The 13,165-nt window shown below is 62.7% G+C and overlaps 1 protein-coding gene across 4 annotated transcripts in view; it reads left to right on the top strand.

Annotated features, from left to right (window-relative positions):
- Sh3tc1 (SH3 domain and tetratricopeptide repeats 1) overlaps positions 1–13,165 on the top strand; it is a 33,624-nt gene that overhangs the window by 19,312 nt on the left and 1,147 nt on the right. For 2 of the 4 annotated variants that reach the window (XM_047567144.1, XM_047567143.1), the window contains exons 9-16: positions 775–908; positions 2,593–2,634; positions 4,281–5,969; positions 8,952–9,132; positions 10,130–10,280; positions 11,318–11,440; positions 11,939–12,089; positions 12,840–13,036. In XM_047567144.1, coding sequence (XP_047423100.1) covers positions 775–908; positions 2,593–2,634; positions 4,281–5,969; positions 8,952–9,132; positions 10,130–10,280; positions 11,318–11,440; positions 11,939–12,089; positions 12,840–13,036 — 2,668 coding nt within the window. Of the gene's footprint in view, positions 1–774; positions 909–2,592; positions 2,635–4,280; positions 5,970–8,951; positions 9,133–10,029; positions 10,281–11,317; positions 11,441–11,938; positions 12,090–12,839; positions 13,037–13,165 lie in introns of those variants that run through there. The other 2 variants (XM_047567145.1, XM_047567146.1) reach the window with 2 other exon arrangements.

Genomic DNA, 13,165 nt, shown 5'->3' on the forward strand with positions numbered 1-13,165 from the left:
CTCCCTCCCTCCTCTTCCCTCCCTCCTCCCTCCTCCCTCCCTCCTCTTCCCTCCCTCTTCCCTCCCTCTTCCCTCCCTCTTCCCTCCCTCCTCCCTGCCCCCTCCTTCCCCGTGTCCTCGCCTGGCTTGGTGGGCTGCAGGCAGCCCTGTCTCTGGGCTGGGCACGGTGGGGCACACCACAGAGGCTGTGTGAGGATCAGCGTGGTTGGCACGGCAACTGCAGGGGACGTTGGAAGTGGGGCTTTGGAGGCTGCCAGGAGCTCACCTTCCCGACCTCAGCCTCAGGGCAGAGGCTCTGCCTGCTCTCCCTGCCTCTCTGCAGCCTGGGGATGCTCATATGCGGGAGGAGCAACGCGTCTTACTGCGAAGTGTTTCCGCCAAAGACGCGATCACAACAGATTCAGCTGTAGATCCAACTGGCCGTGTCCCAGAGCCACGTGTCAGGCAGCTGCCTTTGCGCAGAACAGGACTGGTGTCCGGCAGGGGCGGGGGGAGGGCAGGTTGTGAGCAGGACTAGGGAACAGCAGGCAGGCCGAGCCTTCAGTTAGTGCCGGTCCCCACAGGCCACCGTTCTGTAAGGGTAAGGCAGGTGGCCCTCTCGCCCGCTTCCCCAGAGGTCAGAGGAGCACTAGTCCTGGTATGGTGACGCGGAACCTTTGTGCCCAGGGCCTTTAGGTGAGGTCTTTGGGCCACTGCCGAGCAGCCCAGGTCAGTGGCCTCCTGCTGATTGACACCTGGGAAGTGCGTGATTGTAGACGGGACTTGACTCCCCAGGTTGGACCGCGTGGTCTTCCTCGACCAGGAAGAAAGGGCGTTCTTCAGCAACGAGGGGCACTTTTCGGAGGATGACGCCAGGCGGTTGCTGGGCAGGATGGCGGGCACCGCGGTCTGCTGCGTGCACAGTCTGGGTAGGTGTGGGGCCGGTGAGGACGCCTGCCCTGCTCCCCTGCTGCCTGCAGGGACTCTCAGCCCAGGCTGACCGTGTCCCCGCAGGGGTACCTAGGAGAGTGCTGGGGCAGATCCTGGAAGGTCAGCGACTGGGCCCACTGTGGAGCCCGAGCTGTGGGCCTGTGTGAGCAGGTGGCGTCCAGCCCACACTGAGGCCACTGTCTCTCCCACCCTGTGGGCACTGGGTTCACGTTTTCACCAGTGAGTCCTCAACAGGGCAGAAGTTTCTGCTCCACCCACCTTTCCCAGCGGCCCCAGATGCCCGCTCTTCACCCCTTCATCTGTGGGCAGTGAAGGCCAAGCCCTGGGTGTCCAAGAGGGAGCAGATAGATAGATGGCGGCTGCTGCCAGGCACGTGGGGGACACAGACAAGCCAGGCACAGAGAGAAGAGGGAGGTGCCCGCGGCCCTTGCTGCCCAAGATCACGAGGAAACGTCTCCTCCACGGGGCCCAGGTCCTGCCCAAGGCACGAGCACCCTCGGCCTCTGCTGGTCCCAGGGGAGCATGGCCTGGCTCTGGCTGGACCAGCCCCTGTGGGGTCCTGCCCCGGCAGCCCCCTCCCCCTGCCACCCCCTGCAGAGACGGAGCCCAAGCTCTGCACCCTGGAGGGTCACCCAGCGGCAGGTGGAATCCCGGGCGGCCACCTGCAAAGCCGAGCCTCTTCCACCTGCCCCACCACCTTGTGGGAAGGCTGTGTGGGCGCGGGCAGCAGCCGTCCACAGCAAGAGCAGCCTGGCTGAGCCAGGGACGTGTGCACAGGCTGCTGCTCTGCACCTCCCACTCGCACACGCACCCACAGGTGCACACTCACATGCACACACACACCCACGCATGCACCCAGGCTACCGCTGTACATGCAGACACACTTGTGCACGCCCACACGTACACATGAATAGCGTGGGCACACACACGGAGACATTTTTACACACATTTCTTTTCTTCCTGCTCAGGGACATGCATCGAAAGACCTTTTTCCTGCCAGTATTAGATTTAAGCTTTTTAGACCCTACAAAAGAATGTCCCTTTCTAAGTGGACAGCCTGGAACTGGACCTGGCCTATCCAGGCTCCAGCCCACCCTGACCCGTGCCTGATTTTCCTGGGGGCAGAGCGGGCCTCTTCTGCAGGACGCAGTGGGCTGGGGCACTGCAGAGGCCCTCTGTGACCCTTGCCTGGCGCCCAGAGTGCATGCCTGCCTGCGTGGTGTCCACAGCGCCTCATGCCCACATGGTGCTCTGGGGTTCCAGCAAGCCGAGCAGCAGCCCCTTCCCGGGAGTGGCAGCTGAGGTTGGGGTGCCTGCCCCGTCTGAGCAGGGACGGTGCCCACAGTGTGGGTCCGGTGGCTCCGTCCACCCTGCTCCTAGTGGAGCTCATGGGGCTAGGGCACCCCTCTGCGGCCACGGTCTTCTGCTCCGGAGGGCAGGCTGCAGTCCTGCCTGGCATGGGGAAGGGCAGGGACAGACCCCTGTGCTGTCCTGGTCTGTAGGGCCTGGGGGACGTGGGCTCCCTGGCTCCCGAGCCACACCTCCACCTCACGAGGGCTGGCGTCCAGAAGGCCTCTGCCCTGTGTCCACACCCCAGGACATGACCTAGGACCACAGGGCACTGTCTGCGGTTGAGATGGCCTCTTTCCCCTCCCTTCCCAGACCACCTGGAAGAAGCAGAGTGTGCGCGGCCTGAGGAGCCAGGTGGGTGCCGTCCTGCGGCTCTGGTTCTGTGGTCAGAGGCCGGGCCTCGGTGGCGGGAGTGCAGGGCAGAGGCAGCAGTGCGGGTAGCGGGTGCTGGTGGGGTGCCACTCCTCTGCCATGCGGGTGTGGGCTGGGTGGGGCTATGGCAGGCTTCTGAAAAGCCCCTCGCAGCTGCGCGGTGCAGGGGACCCACACCTCGTCTGACGAATGTGTCAGCCCCACTGGCCCACAGGGCGGATGTCCAGCCCACGGCCCAAGCCCACCCTTGGCTGTGGCTTCCTCCGTGTGGCCCAGAGCAACTGAGGCCTGCCCTTCTGTGTGCCAGGTGGCCTGGGCACACTGCCCACGGGTGCGGCAGGGACAAGAAGGTGCGGATCTGGAACCTGGAGCTGGAGAGGAAGCCCTCCCTTAACTCAGGGCCCTGCAGGTCCTTCCTGAGGGCATGGTTCAGGGACACCCTCTTTGCTACCCTCTGCAACTCGGCTCACCTCCCCGTCCCCCTGAATGGTGGGCTGGGTCATTTGGAAATTCCTGGGAGGACCCAAATGCAAACTCACAAGGGCCTTCTGGGCCTGCCTGAGTCTTGCCTGGAGCCTCTGCAGGAGGCTGTACAGCCTCCTCACTCCTGAGCAAAGGCCCTGTGGGCCCCTTAGCTGCCTGTGCTAGGCTAGCCATGGAGGCCAGCAGAGGAGGCCAGCTGTGGGGGCCAGCCGTGGGGGCTTGGTGGGAGGCAGATTCTTAGCTAATCCAGTACTATTGGGTTGGCAGCACCTTGGAAGCACTGTGCCCCTAAACTGTGTTTAATTTTTTCTTGTTTCAAGGCTTTACCAACTGACAAAGAGTTTGCTTTAAAAATATTTCTCACATGTGAGCTTGAGACCCAGAGGCTGTTTAACCCTGGCTCTTTCCGAAGGGCTCCCTGGTGGACCCTGTTTCTGCAGCGGGGGGCGTGGCTGGTTTGCTCTGGGTTCTGCTCCCACCCAGGCACGTTCCGCCAGCGCCAGCACCTTCTTCGTGACCCTGTGGTCACTGCAGGCCTCAGACTCCCGAGCCTCAGAAGGCAGAGGTGGGAATGGGGTCTAGGAACCATTCCCGGTCTCTCGCCGGAGACGGCTCCTCCCTGTGGTGGAGCAGGGTGGAAGGCCCCGCCCTCTCCTCCAGCTGGCTGCCATCCGCTTCTGTGGGGTGCTGGGGTGGAACCAAGGCCCGACTTGTGCTAGGCGAGCGTGCCACCCCTGAGCTGCGCCCCAGCCCACTCTGTCTGTGTGACGGCGTCAGCCGGCAGGTCAGTAGTTCTGACTGGCAGTTATGGCTCTGACCAAACCACACCTCTGTGGGCCAGCGCCGAAGGTGGACGGGACTGGCTCTGCAGCTTCCATTCTTTTTAAAGGGAAAGGGACCTGCCAGCCACGGCTGAGCCCTGATGCCAGGTGTCCCCCACTGCCACTGCCCTCAAACAAGCGGAGAGGGGAAAGGTGCTTACGGGGACAAACTTTGCCAAATGAGCCGAGCTGTCCCTGGAGTCACCACTGGGTTCCCACTGCTCCTGGCAGCCTGCGGGGAGGTGTCACCTGGGGAGACCGTGCAGGCCGGGTCACCTTCACGCCCAGACGCTAATACTGCTGGGATTTTTCTGTGACTTGCAGAAAGGCCTCCACCTGACCTCACCCCAGACTCCCGAGAGACCCTGTGGATGGTAAAGGATGTTCTAGAACAATGCAAGACCCTCCCAGGCTGCCCCAAGGAGGAGCCCGAGTCCGGTGGTCTCCAGGAGGCTTCCAGCAGTGTGCGCTCCCCAGACACTGAGGAGCCACCCCTCTGCCTGGATGCCGAGGACGGTGGGGCCCACCCAGAGGCCCTGGGCTCGCTGCTGCAGTTCCTGAGCGCCCCTGGGTACCAGGCCTGCTACCGCGGCCTGTATGACGCCTCGCTGCCGTGGCTGGGCAGCGTGTTCCGCAGCTTCGCTGATGAGGAGGAGCTGGCTGGGCTCCTGGCACGGGCCCGGGAAATGGCCAAGAAAGCTGGCCTCGGCGCGGCACTGGCCAGACTCTGCTTCCTGCTGGCACGGCTGTGTGCCCGGAAGCTGAAGCTCTCCCAGGCCCGCGTGTACTTTGAGGAAGCCCTGAGGGCCCTGGGGGGCAGCTTTGAGGACCTCTTCCTGGTGGTGGCCGTGTATGCAAACCTGGCCACCATCTACCTGAAGCAGAAGTCCAGGGAGAAGTGTGCACAGGTGGTGCCCAAAGCCGCAGCCCTGCTCCTGGGCACACCCAGCCACCCCTGCAGTTCCGAGGTGGAGGTGGAGCTCCTGAAGTATGCGCTGCGGAGGGCCGTTGGTGCGGGCAGCCTGCAGGCCGAGGCCCGGGCCTGCTTCCTGCTGGCCAAGCACCACACCCGCCTCAGGCAGCCGGAGGCAGCCCTGCCCTACCTGGAGAGGCTGCTGCTGCTGCACAGGGACCTGGGCTCCCCGCTCGCCTCCTGGCCTGTGAACGGCTACCTGCTCCTGGCGGACACCTACAGCCGGAAGTGCCTGCCCCACCTGGCACTGAGCTGCGTCAGGGTGGCCTCGCTGCACACCCCGGGCTCGCTGGCCAGCTCCCTGAGGAGCGTGGACCTGGTCCTCTGGAACGCACCCCGGTTGCACGGCCAGAGGAGGGCGGCTCACAGCCTCCCTGCCCAGACCGCCCACTACCTCAGGCAGGCGCTGGCCTCCACGGCTGCGGGCACAGGGCGGGCCCTTCGAGGTCCCCTCTACGCCAGCCTGGCCCAGCTGCACAGCTACCACGGGCAGCATGGGCAGGCCATTGCCTTCATGATGCGGGCGGTGCAAGCCGACAGCTTGGCCGGCCTCCGCCCCGTGGTGGACCGCTTGGTGGTGCTTGCCTGGCTGCACACGCTCCACGGGCAGAGCCTGGTGGCCCTGGACATTCTGCAGGCCATCCTGGATGCAGATGTGGCCAGTGAGGACCAGGAGGGTGTGATTGCCAACATGGCGGCCATCGCCCTGAGGAGGACGGGCAGGACCCGGCAGGCAGCTGAGAGCTACTACCGCGCCCTGCGCCTGGCCCGGGGCCTGGGCCAGCTGCAGAACCAGGCGGTGGTCCTGGCCAACTTCGGGGCCTTGTGTCTGCAGGCCAGCGCCACCGGGTTGGCCCGGCACTACCTCCTGGAGGCCATCAGACTCTTCTCACAGCTGCCCGTCTCCGAGTGTGGCCGGGACTTCACCCAGGTGCTCCTGTGGATGGGCCACCTGTACGCCCGCCGGGCCCTAGCCCAGCAGGGCAAGTGTTACTACCAGTGGGCCCTTCTGGTGGCAGTGGAGACGGACCACCTGGAGAGTAAGTGGTGCCACAAGGCCCCCGCGTCCCTCCTCGTGCTCCGGGTGTGCTGCAGCATGCTGGCTCCCTGGAAAGAAAACTCCCAGCTCTGTTCAGAGCACAGGGGTGTGAGTCAGAGGCCAGCGGTCAGGTCCCACGGAGAATTCCGAGTGTGGAAGCTGCAGGTCCCCACACTGGGCTGCACACGATGTGGGGAACAGGCTGGTGCTGGCTTGCATGGAAGTCCTGCACCCTGGAACCCTGCAGGCCCAGCAGATGGACAGTGGGTGTAGAGACATCCCTGGAGACGAGGGCCTGCTGAGCCAAGAGGAGCCCTGCATGAGCCAGACCTCAAAGGCCGCTCCAGCTCTCGTCACATGGTGTCCCCAGACAGCCCTGTGCATCCCTGTGCAGGACACGGGCGGGTTACCCAGGGTTACCCAGCCTGCAGAGTAGCTAAGTGCACGTAAAAGCACCTCTCTGCAGGGTGGGGGCCAGCTCTACCCACAAGCAGGACCACGTGGCCCTCGCTGGTTGGTGGCCAAGCACGGGAGGCAGATGACCAGTCAGAAAAGCCACATGAGGGGGTGGTCAGCGCGACATGGCAGCCCCTGGCCCCAGCTGTGGAAGATCTCTGGTCTGGGGCTGGACAGTGGAGGGGCAGGCAAGCGGGGTGCTGTGAGGCCTTCCGGGGCCCAGGAGCGAGCAGCCCTGTGCCGCACGGAAGGACGGGTGGAGGAGGGGTGGCGTGCTCCCTGTGGGGTGCGGGCAGCAGCAGGCCCGATGGTGGACCGGCCTTTCTCTGAGTGTGCGGGCAGCACCCAGCGCTATGGAACCTCGCTGTGGCTCGTGCAGGGTGGGCAATAGGCTCATGAACTGGCGGGCAGCGGTCAAGGTGCGGAATGAGTCCTGGGAGGGAGCCAGGGCATGGGATGTCCACAGGCCCTCTGCCCCAAGGCACCTGTCCATCTACCAGGGTGGCCTTCAACCCAGCAGCGAAACCACTCCAAGGAGCCTCTTGCCGCCCATCCAGAGTCCAGGTGCTGCAGCCACGTCTGTCCCGTCTCAGGCCCAGCACACATGCATGGCTCCTGAGGAACAGGGTTTTTGGAAGTGACCCATGAAGGGGCCCAGAGAGGGGAGGGAGGTTTGCCGTCCAGAGCTTCCTCCCCAGCAGATGAGGCCTCCACAGAGGGCAGCCCTTTCTAGATGGGCATCCTCAGGACCTGCAGGGAAAGCAGACTCCTGGCCTCCAGCAGGTCCTGGCCATAGTGCCCAGTGGCACCCTCCATGAGTCCTCCCCGGGCTGGGAATTCAGACCTGACCTGAAAACGCCAGGCAGGGCACTTGGGGTCTCTTCCCTCTCCCTTTACACCAAACTTTCAAGGCGGCAGGCAGGGGTGCACCCCCAGGCTACCAGCTGCACACTCAGCTCATGTGTGAGCCCTGGGGGTGTTGGACATGTCTTCCTGGAAGCCGGTCACTTCACACGGTCATCTGGCTTGTTGGCTCAATGCTCATGGTTCTTCTTACAGCCTCCATCTCTCTGAGGGTGGTAGCCACATCCCTCTTCAGTTCTGATTTTAGTAATTTCCATCTCTTTTTTTCTTTGTTAGTCTGGTGAAGGATTCATTAATTTTGTCGATCTTTTCAAAGAACCAATTTGTGAGTGGGCATTGGGGGTGCACACCTGTGATCCCAGCTACTCAGGAGGCTGAGGCAGGAGGATCTCAAGCTCAAGACCTGTCTGGGCAACTTAGTGAAACCCTGCCTTGAAGTAGAGTTGGGGGCGTGGCTTAGAGATAGAATGCTCCTGAGCTCAGTCCCCAGCATGGCAAAAAGCAAAACAAGCAAAAGCAAAGAACGCCAGATTTTGTTTAGTTGTTTTCTATATTTTGTTATTTCCACTCTGGTCATCATTATTTTCTTTTTTGCTTGCTTTGGGATTTCTTAACTCTTCTTTTTCTAGTTTCTTACAGAGGAAGTTTAGGTATGGGCTTTGAAATTTTTCTTTCTTAACAAAGGCATTCAGAGCTATGAATTTCCCTCTACACTCTGCTTTAGCTGCATCCCCAAGGTCTTGGCATATTGTACTTTTATTTCTGTTCATATTAAAGTAGTTTCTAGTTTCCTTTGTGAGCTCATCTTAGACCCACTTGTTATTTAGGAATGTGTATTTTAATTTTCACATATTTTTGAATTTCCCAAACTTCTTTCTATTACCAACTTCTAGTTTCATTTCAATGTAACTGAATAATTTCAACCCTTTTACACTTACTAAGACTTGCTTTGTGGTCTGGCATGTGGACTATCTTGGACAGTGTTCTTTGAGCACTTAGACTGTACTCTGCTATTGTTGGGTGGAGTGTTTTAAAGTACCTATGAGGTCTAGCTGGTTTACGGTGTGGGTAGGTTCTACTTCTGTGTTGACCTCTGGATTATTTTTGACAATTGGAAGCTCTCCATAACTCCCAGTCCCTGGTTTGAGGAAAGGCCAGCAGGCCTGTGGTTTGGAGCCTGGCCTGCTGGACAGAGTGCAGGCTTTGTAATACCAGAGCCCAACTGAATTCCATTCTACCATGTGCCATGTGCTCCAGGCAAACACTTTGGACTCTGTGTGTCCAGCTGTAGGAGGAGGTGCTGGGTGCTGGTGCCACCTTACCATCAGTGCAGGGCAGAGGCAGCCCCTGTTCTGGCTGGGAGAGCTTGGTGAGGCGGAAAGAGGAGGCCTGATGCAGTAGGAATGCCTGGACAGAACCCTGGCCCTGGGGTTCATCAAAATGGTCAGTGCTGTCTCTGGGGTGTCCACAGAATGCTGTTCACTGGGCACTCAATGCTGTGCCCCTGAGGAGGCCTCTTGGACTGTCTCTGGCTCAGTTTCCCATCTGCAAGGACCTGGCTCAAGGAGGTGTGGAAGAGGCAGACATGCAGCAAGGGCCTGTGACGCCTGCGTGTGGCCACTGTGGAGCCACAAGGGTGACATCCTCCTTTTGCTCTCCTCAGGCCAACTTCAAGCCGTCCAGCAGCTGTGCCACTTCTATAGCAGCGTCATGCCCAACGAGGCCCAGAACGTCATCTACCACGAGTTCCAGCTCACGCTGGCCCGCAGGGTAGCCGACAAGGGGCTGGAGGGCCAGCTCCTGGAGGCCATCAGCCAACTCTACCTGTCCCTGGGCACCGAGCGGTAAGAGTACTGCCACAGTGGGGGTAGGGGTGGCATGGAATCCGTGCCCTGCCCCTGGGAAACTTCTCTCTTTGGTGACCACGGGTTTCCTTGGCATCAGCAAACTGACCTGATGGGCCTGGGGTCATGCTGCCATTGCTCATGACCTGTGAGTCCCAGCTTGGCCTCCCTGAGGGTGGGGAGCCCCTGCATCTGCTCTCACACCTCCCAAACAGGCATCTCTGCCCCACAGACCCAGGCAGGCATTTCTAGGTCACCCTTCCTGCTGTGGCGGCTTTTGTAAGCTGAGCTTTGCTCACCCCGAGTCTTTAGTCACAGGGTGATCTGGCCTCACTTGTCCAGACATGACAGTTCCCAAGGTTTTGCACCCAAAGAAGCAGAACCGGTTGTCCCACCTGCTTCCCTGAGGTAGCACCTCAGGACACGACCCGATGTGGCTTCCACTGACCAGCCCACACGCCCAGGGGGATCCCTGCAGTGAACACCCCTCTCATGTAGGACTCGCCGATGGCTGGGCAGGAGCCAGATGTCCAGGAGGACTTGGGGGGTGGGCTCCTGTCCAGGTGCAATGGGCCAGTGCTCCAGAGTGCTGGTCCTCGAGTGTGGACCCTGGGCCGGCAGAGCGGCATCGCCCCGCCCGGAGGCCTGCTGGAGGGGCTCGGCTTGGCTCCGCCCAGGGGCGGGGTGCAAGTCTGAGAACCCAGTGTAGACAGTCTTTGAATTTCTGCCTGTGCTGATGGGTCCTGGTGTGTCCAGAGAAGACGGAGCTGCTTGGGCCGGCGGGGGACGGGGGAGTGACGGGAAGCAGGTCGCTCCTGCTGGGCGGCCGCGCCGACACCTCCTCCCTGACAAGGTGTCTTTTCGGTACCATGACGTGCGTTCGCCCATGTCTGCTAGAGCCCGGGAGGGGCAGGCGCTGCACGCGGCAGGGTCCATCCGTCAGCAGACCCACAGGGGAAGAGCCAGGCTGCTGTCTGACACCGGTGACTGATTCCAGGGCCTACAGATCCGCTCTGGACTACACCAAGCGGAGCCTGGGGATCTTCATCGACCTGCAGCAGAAGGAGAAGGAGGCCCATGCCTGGCTGCAGGCTGGCAAGATCTACTACATCCTGCACCAGGACGAGCTGGTGGACCTGTACATCCAGGTGCGGGTGGCACGGCAGGGCGCCCCGCCCCCGCCTCCCTGCCGGCACGCCCACCTCCTTCACCACCTGTCCACACACACCACCCACCCGCCATCCACCCATTCCAGAGCCACTGTTGAGCACCTGCTGTATGCCAGGGGCCCCTGTCTCCCTCTCTGCCCTCGGGGCTCTCTCCTAGTCTCCCCCAGGGCCCAGCATCTCCAACAAGGATCTCGGCTCCCCGAGGGCAGCACGATGGGCCCCCTGCGCTGGCACACAGGAAGCGCTTAGTCAACGTGCAAACGGTGTGTCCACTCAGTTGGCACTCAGAACTTGCTTCAGTGGCATGAGGCACAGTTCCTGTAAGCAACATTTACCATACAAGCTGTTTCTAGACACTCCACAAACGTGCCGGAACACATGGGGAGTCCGTGAGCCTTTGCTTTTGAGCTCCACTGTGTGCCTTCCCTGAGCCCAGGCTGAGGACTCAGGAAAGGAGCTCTGGTCGAGAGGAGAACCCGTCCTGCTCTGGGCACCGGAAGGCTGGACTCCGGCTATTTGCTGGCAAGGGGGCCTAGAGCCCCTGGAAGAGGGGTGTTCCGGGCAGCAGGACTCGCAGATCCAGCGGCCCAGAGGTTCCAGGGACCTGGCACGTCCCCGGAGCTGCGAGCAGTAGCTTCTGGCTGGATTCAGGCAGGGCTAACCTTCACTCAGGGTCCACTGAGCGCCTACTGTGCACCAGGCAGTGGGCGCAGCTGTGCCTCAGTCCCCATTCCCATGGAGCTGGACTTCCAGGAGGGAGAGAAGGTGGAGATGGCCAGGTCAGGGTGGCCGAGGACCTGAAGGAGAAGTGGAGACAAAGGGGCAGCAAGTGGAGGGAACACAGTGACCTGGGACGCGTGGGCAGGAGGGAGGCCAGGCTGGGCTCTGTCCTGCACCCGCCCATGCCCGCGCTCTCAGGGGCTTGGGGCTGTGGCCCCCCGGGGCCCAAGGGCACAGGGAGAGAGAAGGCCGCGTGTGGGTGTCCAGGTTGGTCTCCAGAGCCTCCCGTCTTGCAGGTGGCTCAGAACGCTGCCCTGTGCACAGGGGACCCCAACCTGGGGCTGGAGCTGTTCGAGGCAGCGGGAGACATCTTCTTCAATGGCACCTGGGAGCGGGAGAAGGCCGTGTCCTTCTACCGGGTGAGCAGCGCCCAGGCCGTGGCGGGGCTCAGGCGGGCCCTTGATGGGCTGAGGCGGAGTGTGGCAGGGCGGGCTCCCGCTTGGCTTCCAGGGGTGACCTTGACGCCCCAGCTGGGCAGGCGATGAGGCCCAGCATGGTCTGAGGATCCCTGGGGGAGGTTTTGTCTGCATCTTAGGATGAGGAAATAGCTCGGAGGCATGGGAGGTGTCAAGGGACCTGCCGTGAGACCTGGCCTTCTCCTGCCTGTCCCCTGGTCCCTGGTGTGCAGCTGGCCCTGGTCCTCGTAACTGTGTGCTTTTCAAGCAGAGGGTGCTGGGCCTGCCCACTCAGGCCCTGTGGCGACCCGGGAGGAGCTGTCCGAGGCCGTGGGGGTGGGTGGGCACCAGGTCCCCTCTGGCGTGTGCTCTCCCGGGGAGCACTCTAGAGCGGGGCTCCGGGGGCAGAGGGGCACTTTGCATGCAGCCACCGAGGCCTGACCCACCTCCCCGCCGTGACAGGACCGGGCGCTGCCCCTGGCTGTCACCGTGGGGAACCGCGAGGCCAAGCTGCGGCTGTGCAACAAGCTGGCGGCCCTGCTGGCCACACTGGAGTCGTCGCGGGAGGGCCTGGAGTTCGCCCACGAGGCCCTGGCCCTCAGCATCGCCCTGGGTGAGCCCTGCCTGCCGTCGGGGCCCAGGCCCGGCCCGTGCCCACCCCAGACCCTGTCTCACCAAGGGCACAGGCCCCTCTGGGGTGCAAGCCCATGTGCCCCTGGACACGCCCCTGCTCTGCTCGCTGAATGTGGGGGCTGGGCCTCCATGGACCGGTCCTCTCCTGTGGTCCCCCTGCTCTGGCAGCCACTACTGCTCCCTGGCTGGCGAAAGCCCCTCCCCAGACTGTGCTGTGCCAGGCCACCTGTCTTCCTGCAGAGACAGGGAGCTCCCCACGAATGACCAGGGCTGGTGCCCCAGGCCTGGCCCAGAGCAGGTGGGCTGCAGAGCTTCCAGGCTGGCCCTGCGGGGGAAGGACACTGGGGACCAGGAGGCTGGCCTGCCTCTCTAACAGGCAAAGTCCCCAAGGCTGGAGGCTCTGCTGGTGACAGACCCAGAAAGGGGCCACGCCCTATCTGCAGGGGCCTGAGCCTTGTGCCCAGAAGCACATGGACCTGGGGGCCATTAGGGTTCCTGGTTAAAGACAGCAGCCAAAGGCACCCCGTCCGGGCGGCTCTGCATGGACCTGCGCGGGGTGTCCAGATCCACCCCTCGGCCCAAGCCCGTGGTCCAGGGGAAAAGCCAGGCTGGGGTGGAGCTGCCCAGTGCCGAGAGGCAGGCAGGCGCTGCGGGGTCTGCACTTGCCCCAGATGGCCCCCCCCACCCCCAGGGCCACGTCCTCACGCCCGCCCCTTGCCCCGCTTCCCAGGTGACCGGCTGAACGAGCGAGTGGCCTACCACCGGCTGGCCACGCTGCACCACCGGCTGGGCCACGGCGAGCTGGCCGAGCACTTCTACCTCAAGGCCCTGTCTCTCTGCAGCTGGCCGCTGGAGTTCCAGGAGGAGACGCTGTACTACCTGAAGGTGTACCTGGCACTCGGACACATCCTCTTCTGTGACCTGAAGGTGGGCCCCTGCCCAGTGCAGGGCTGTGGGCCTCGGCCTGGGGTCCGGCCCTCCCGCAGCTGAGGCCAGCCAGGAGGTCATGGGGTGCAGGACGCTCAAGCATGGGGTAGAGTCAGGGGTCCCCAGCGG

The sequence above is a fragment of the Sciurus carolinensis genome, chromosome 10 (assembly GCF_902686445.1).
Source record: "Sciurus carolinensis chromosome 10, mSciCar1.2, whole genome shotgun sequence".
NCBI lineage: Eukaryota > Metazoa > Chordata > Mammalia > Rodentia > Sciuridae > Sciurus > Sciurus carolinensis.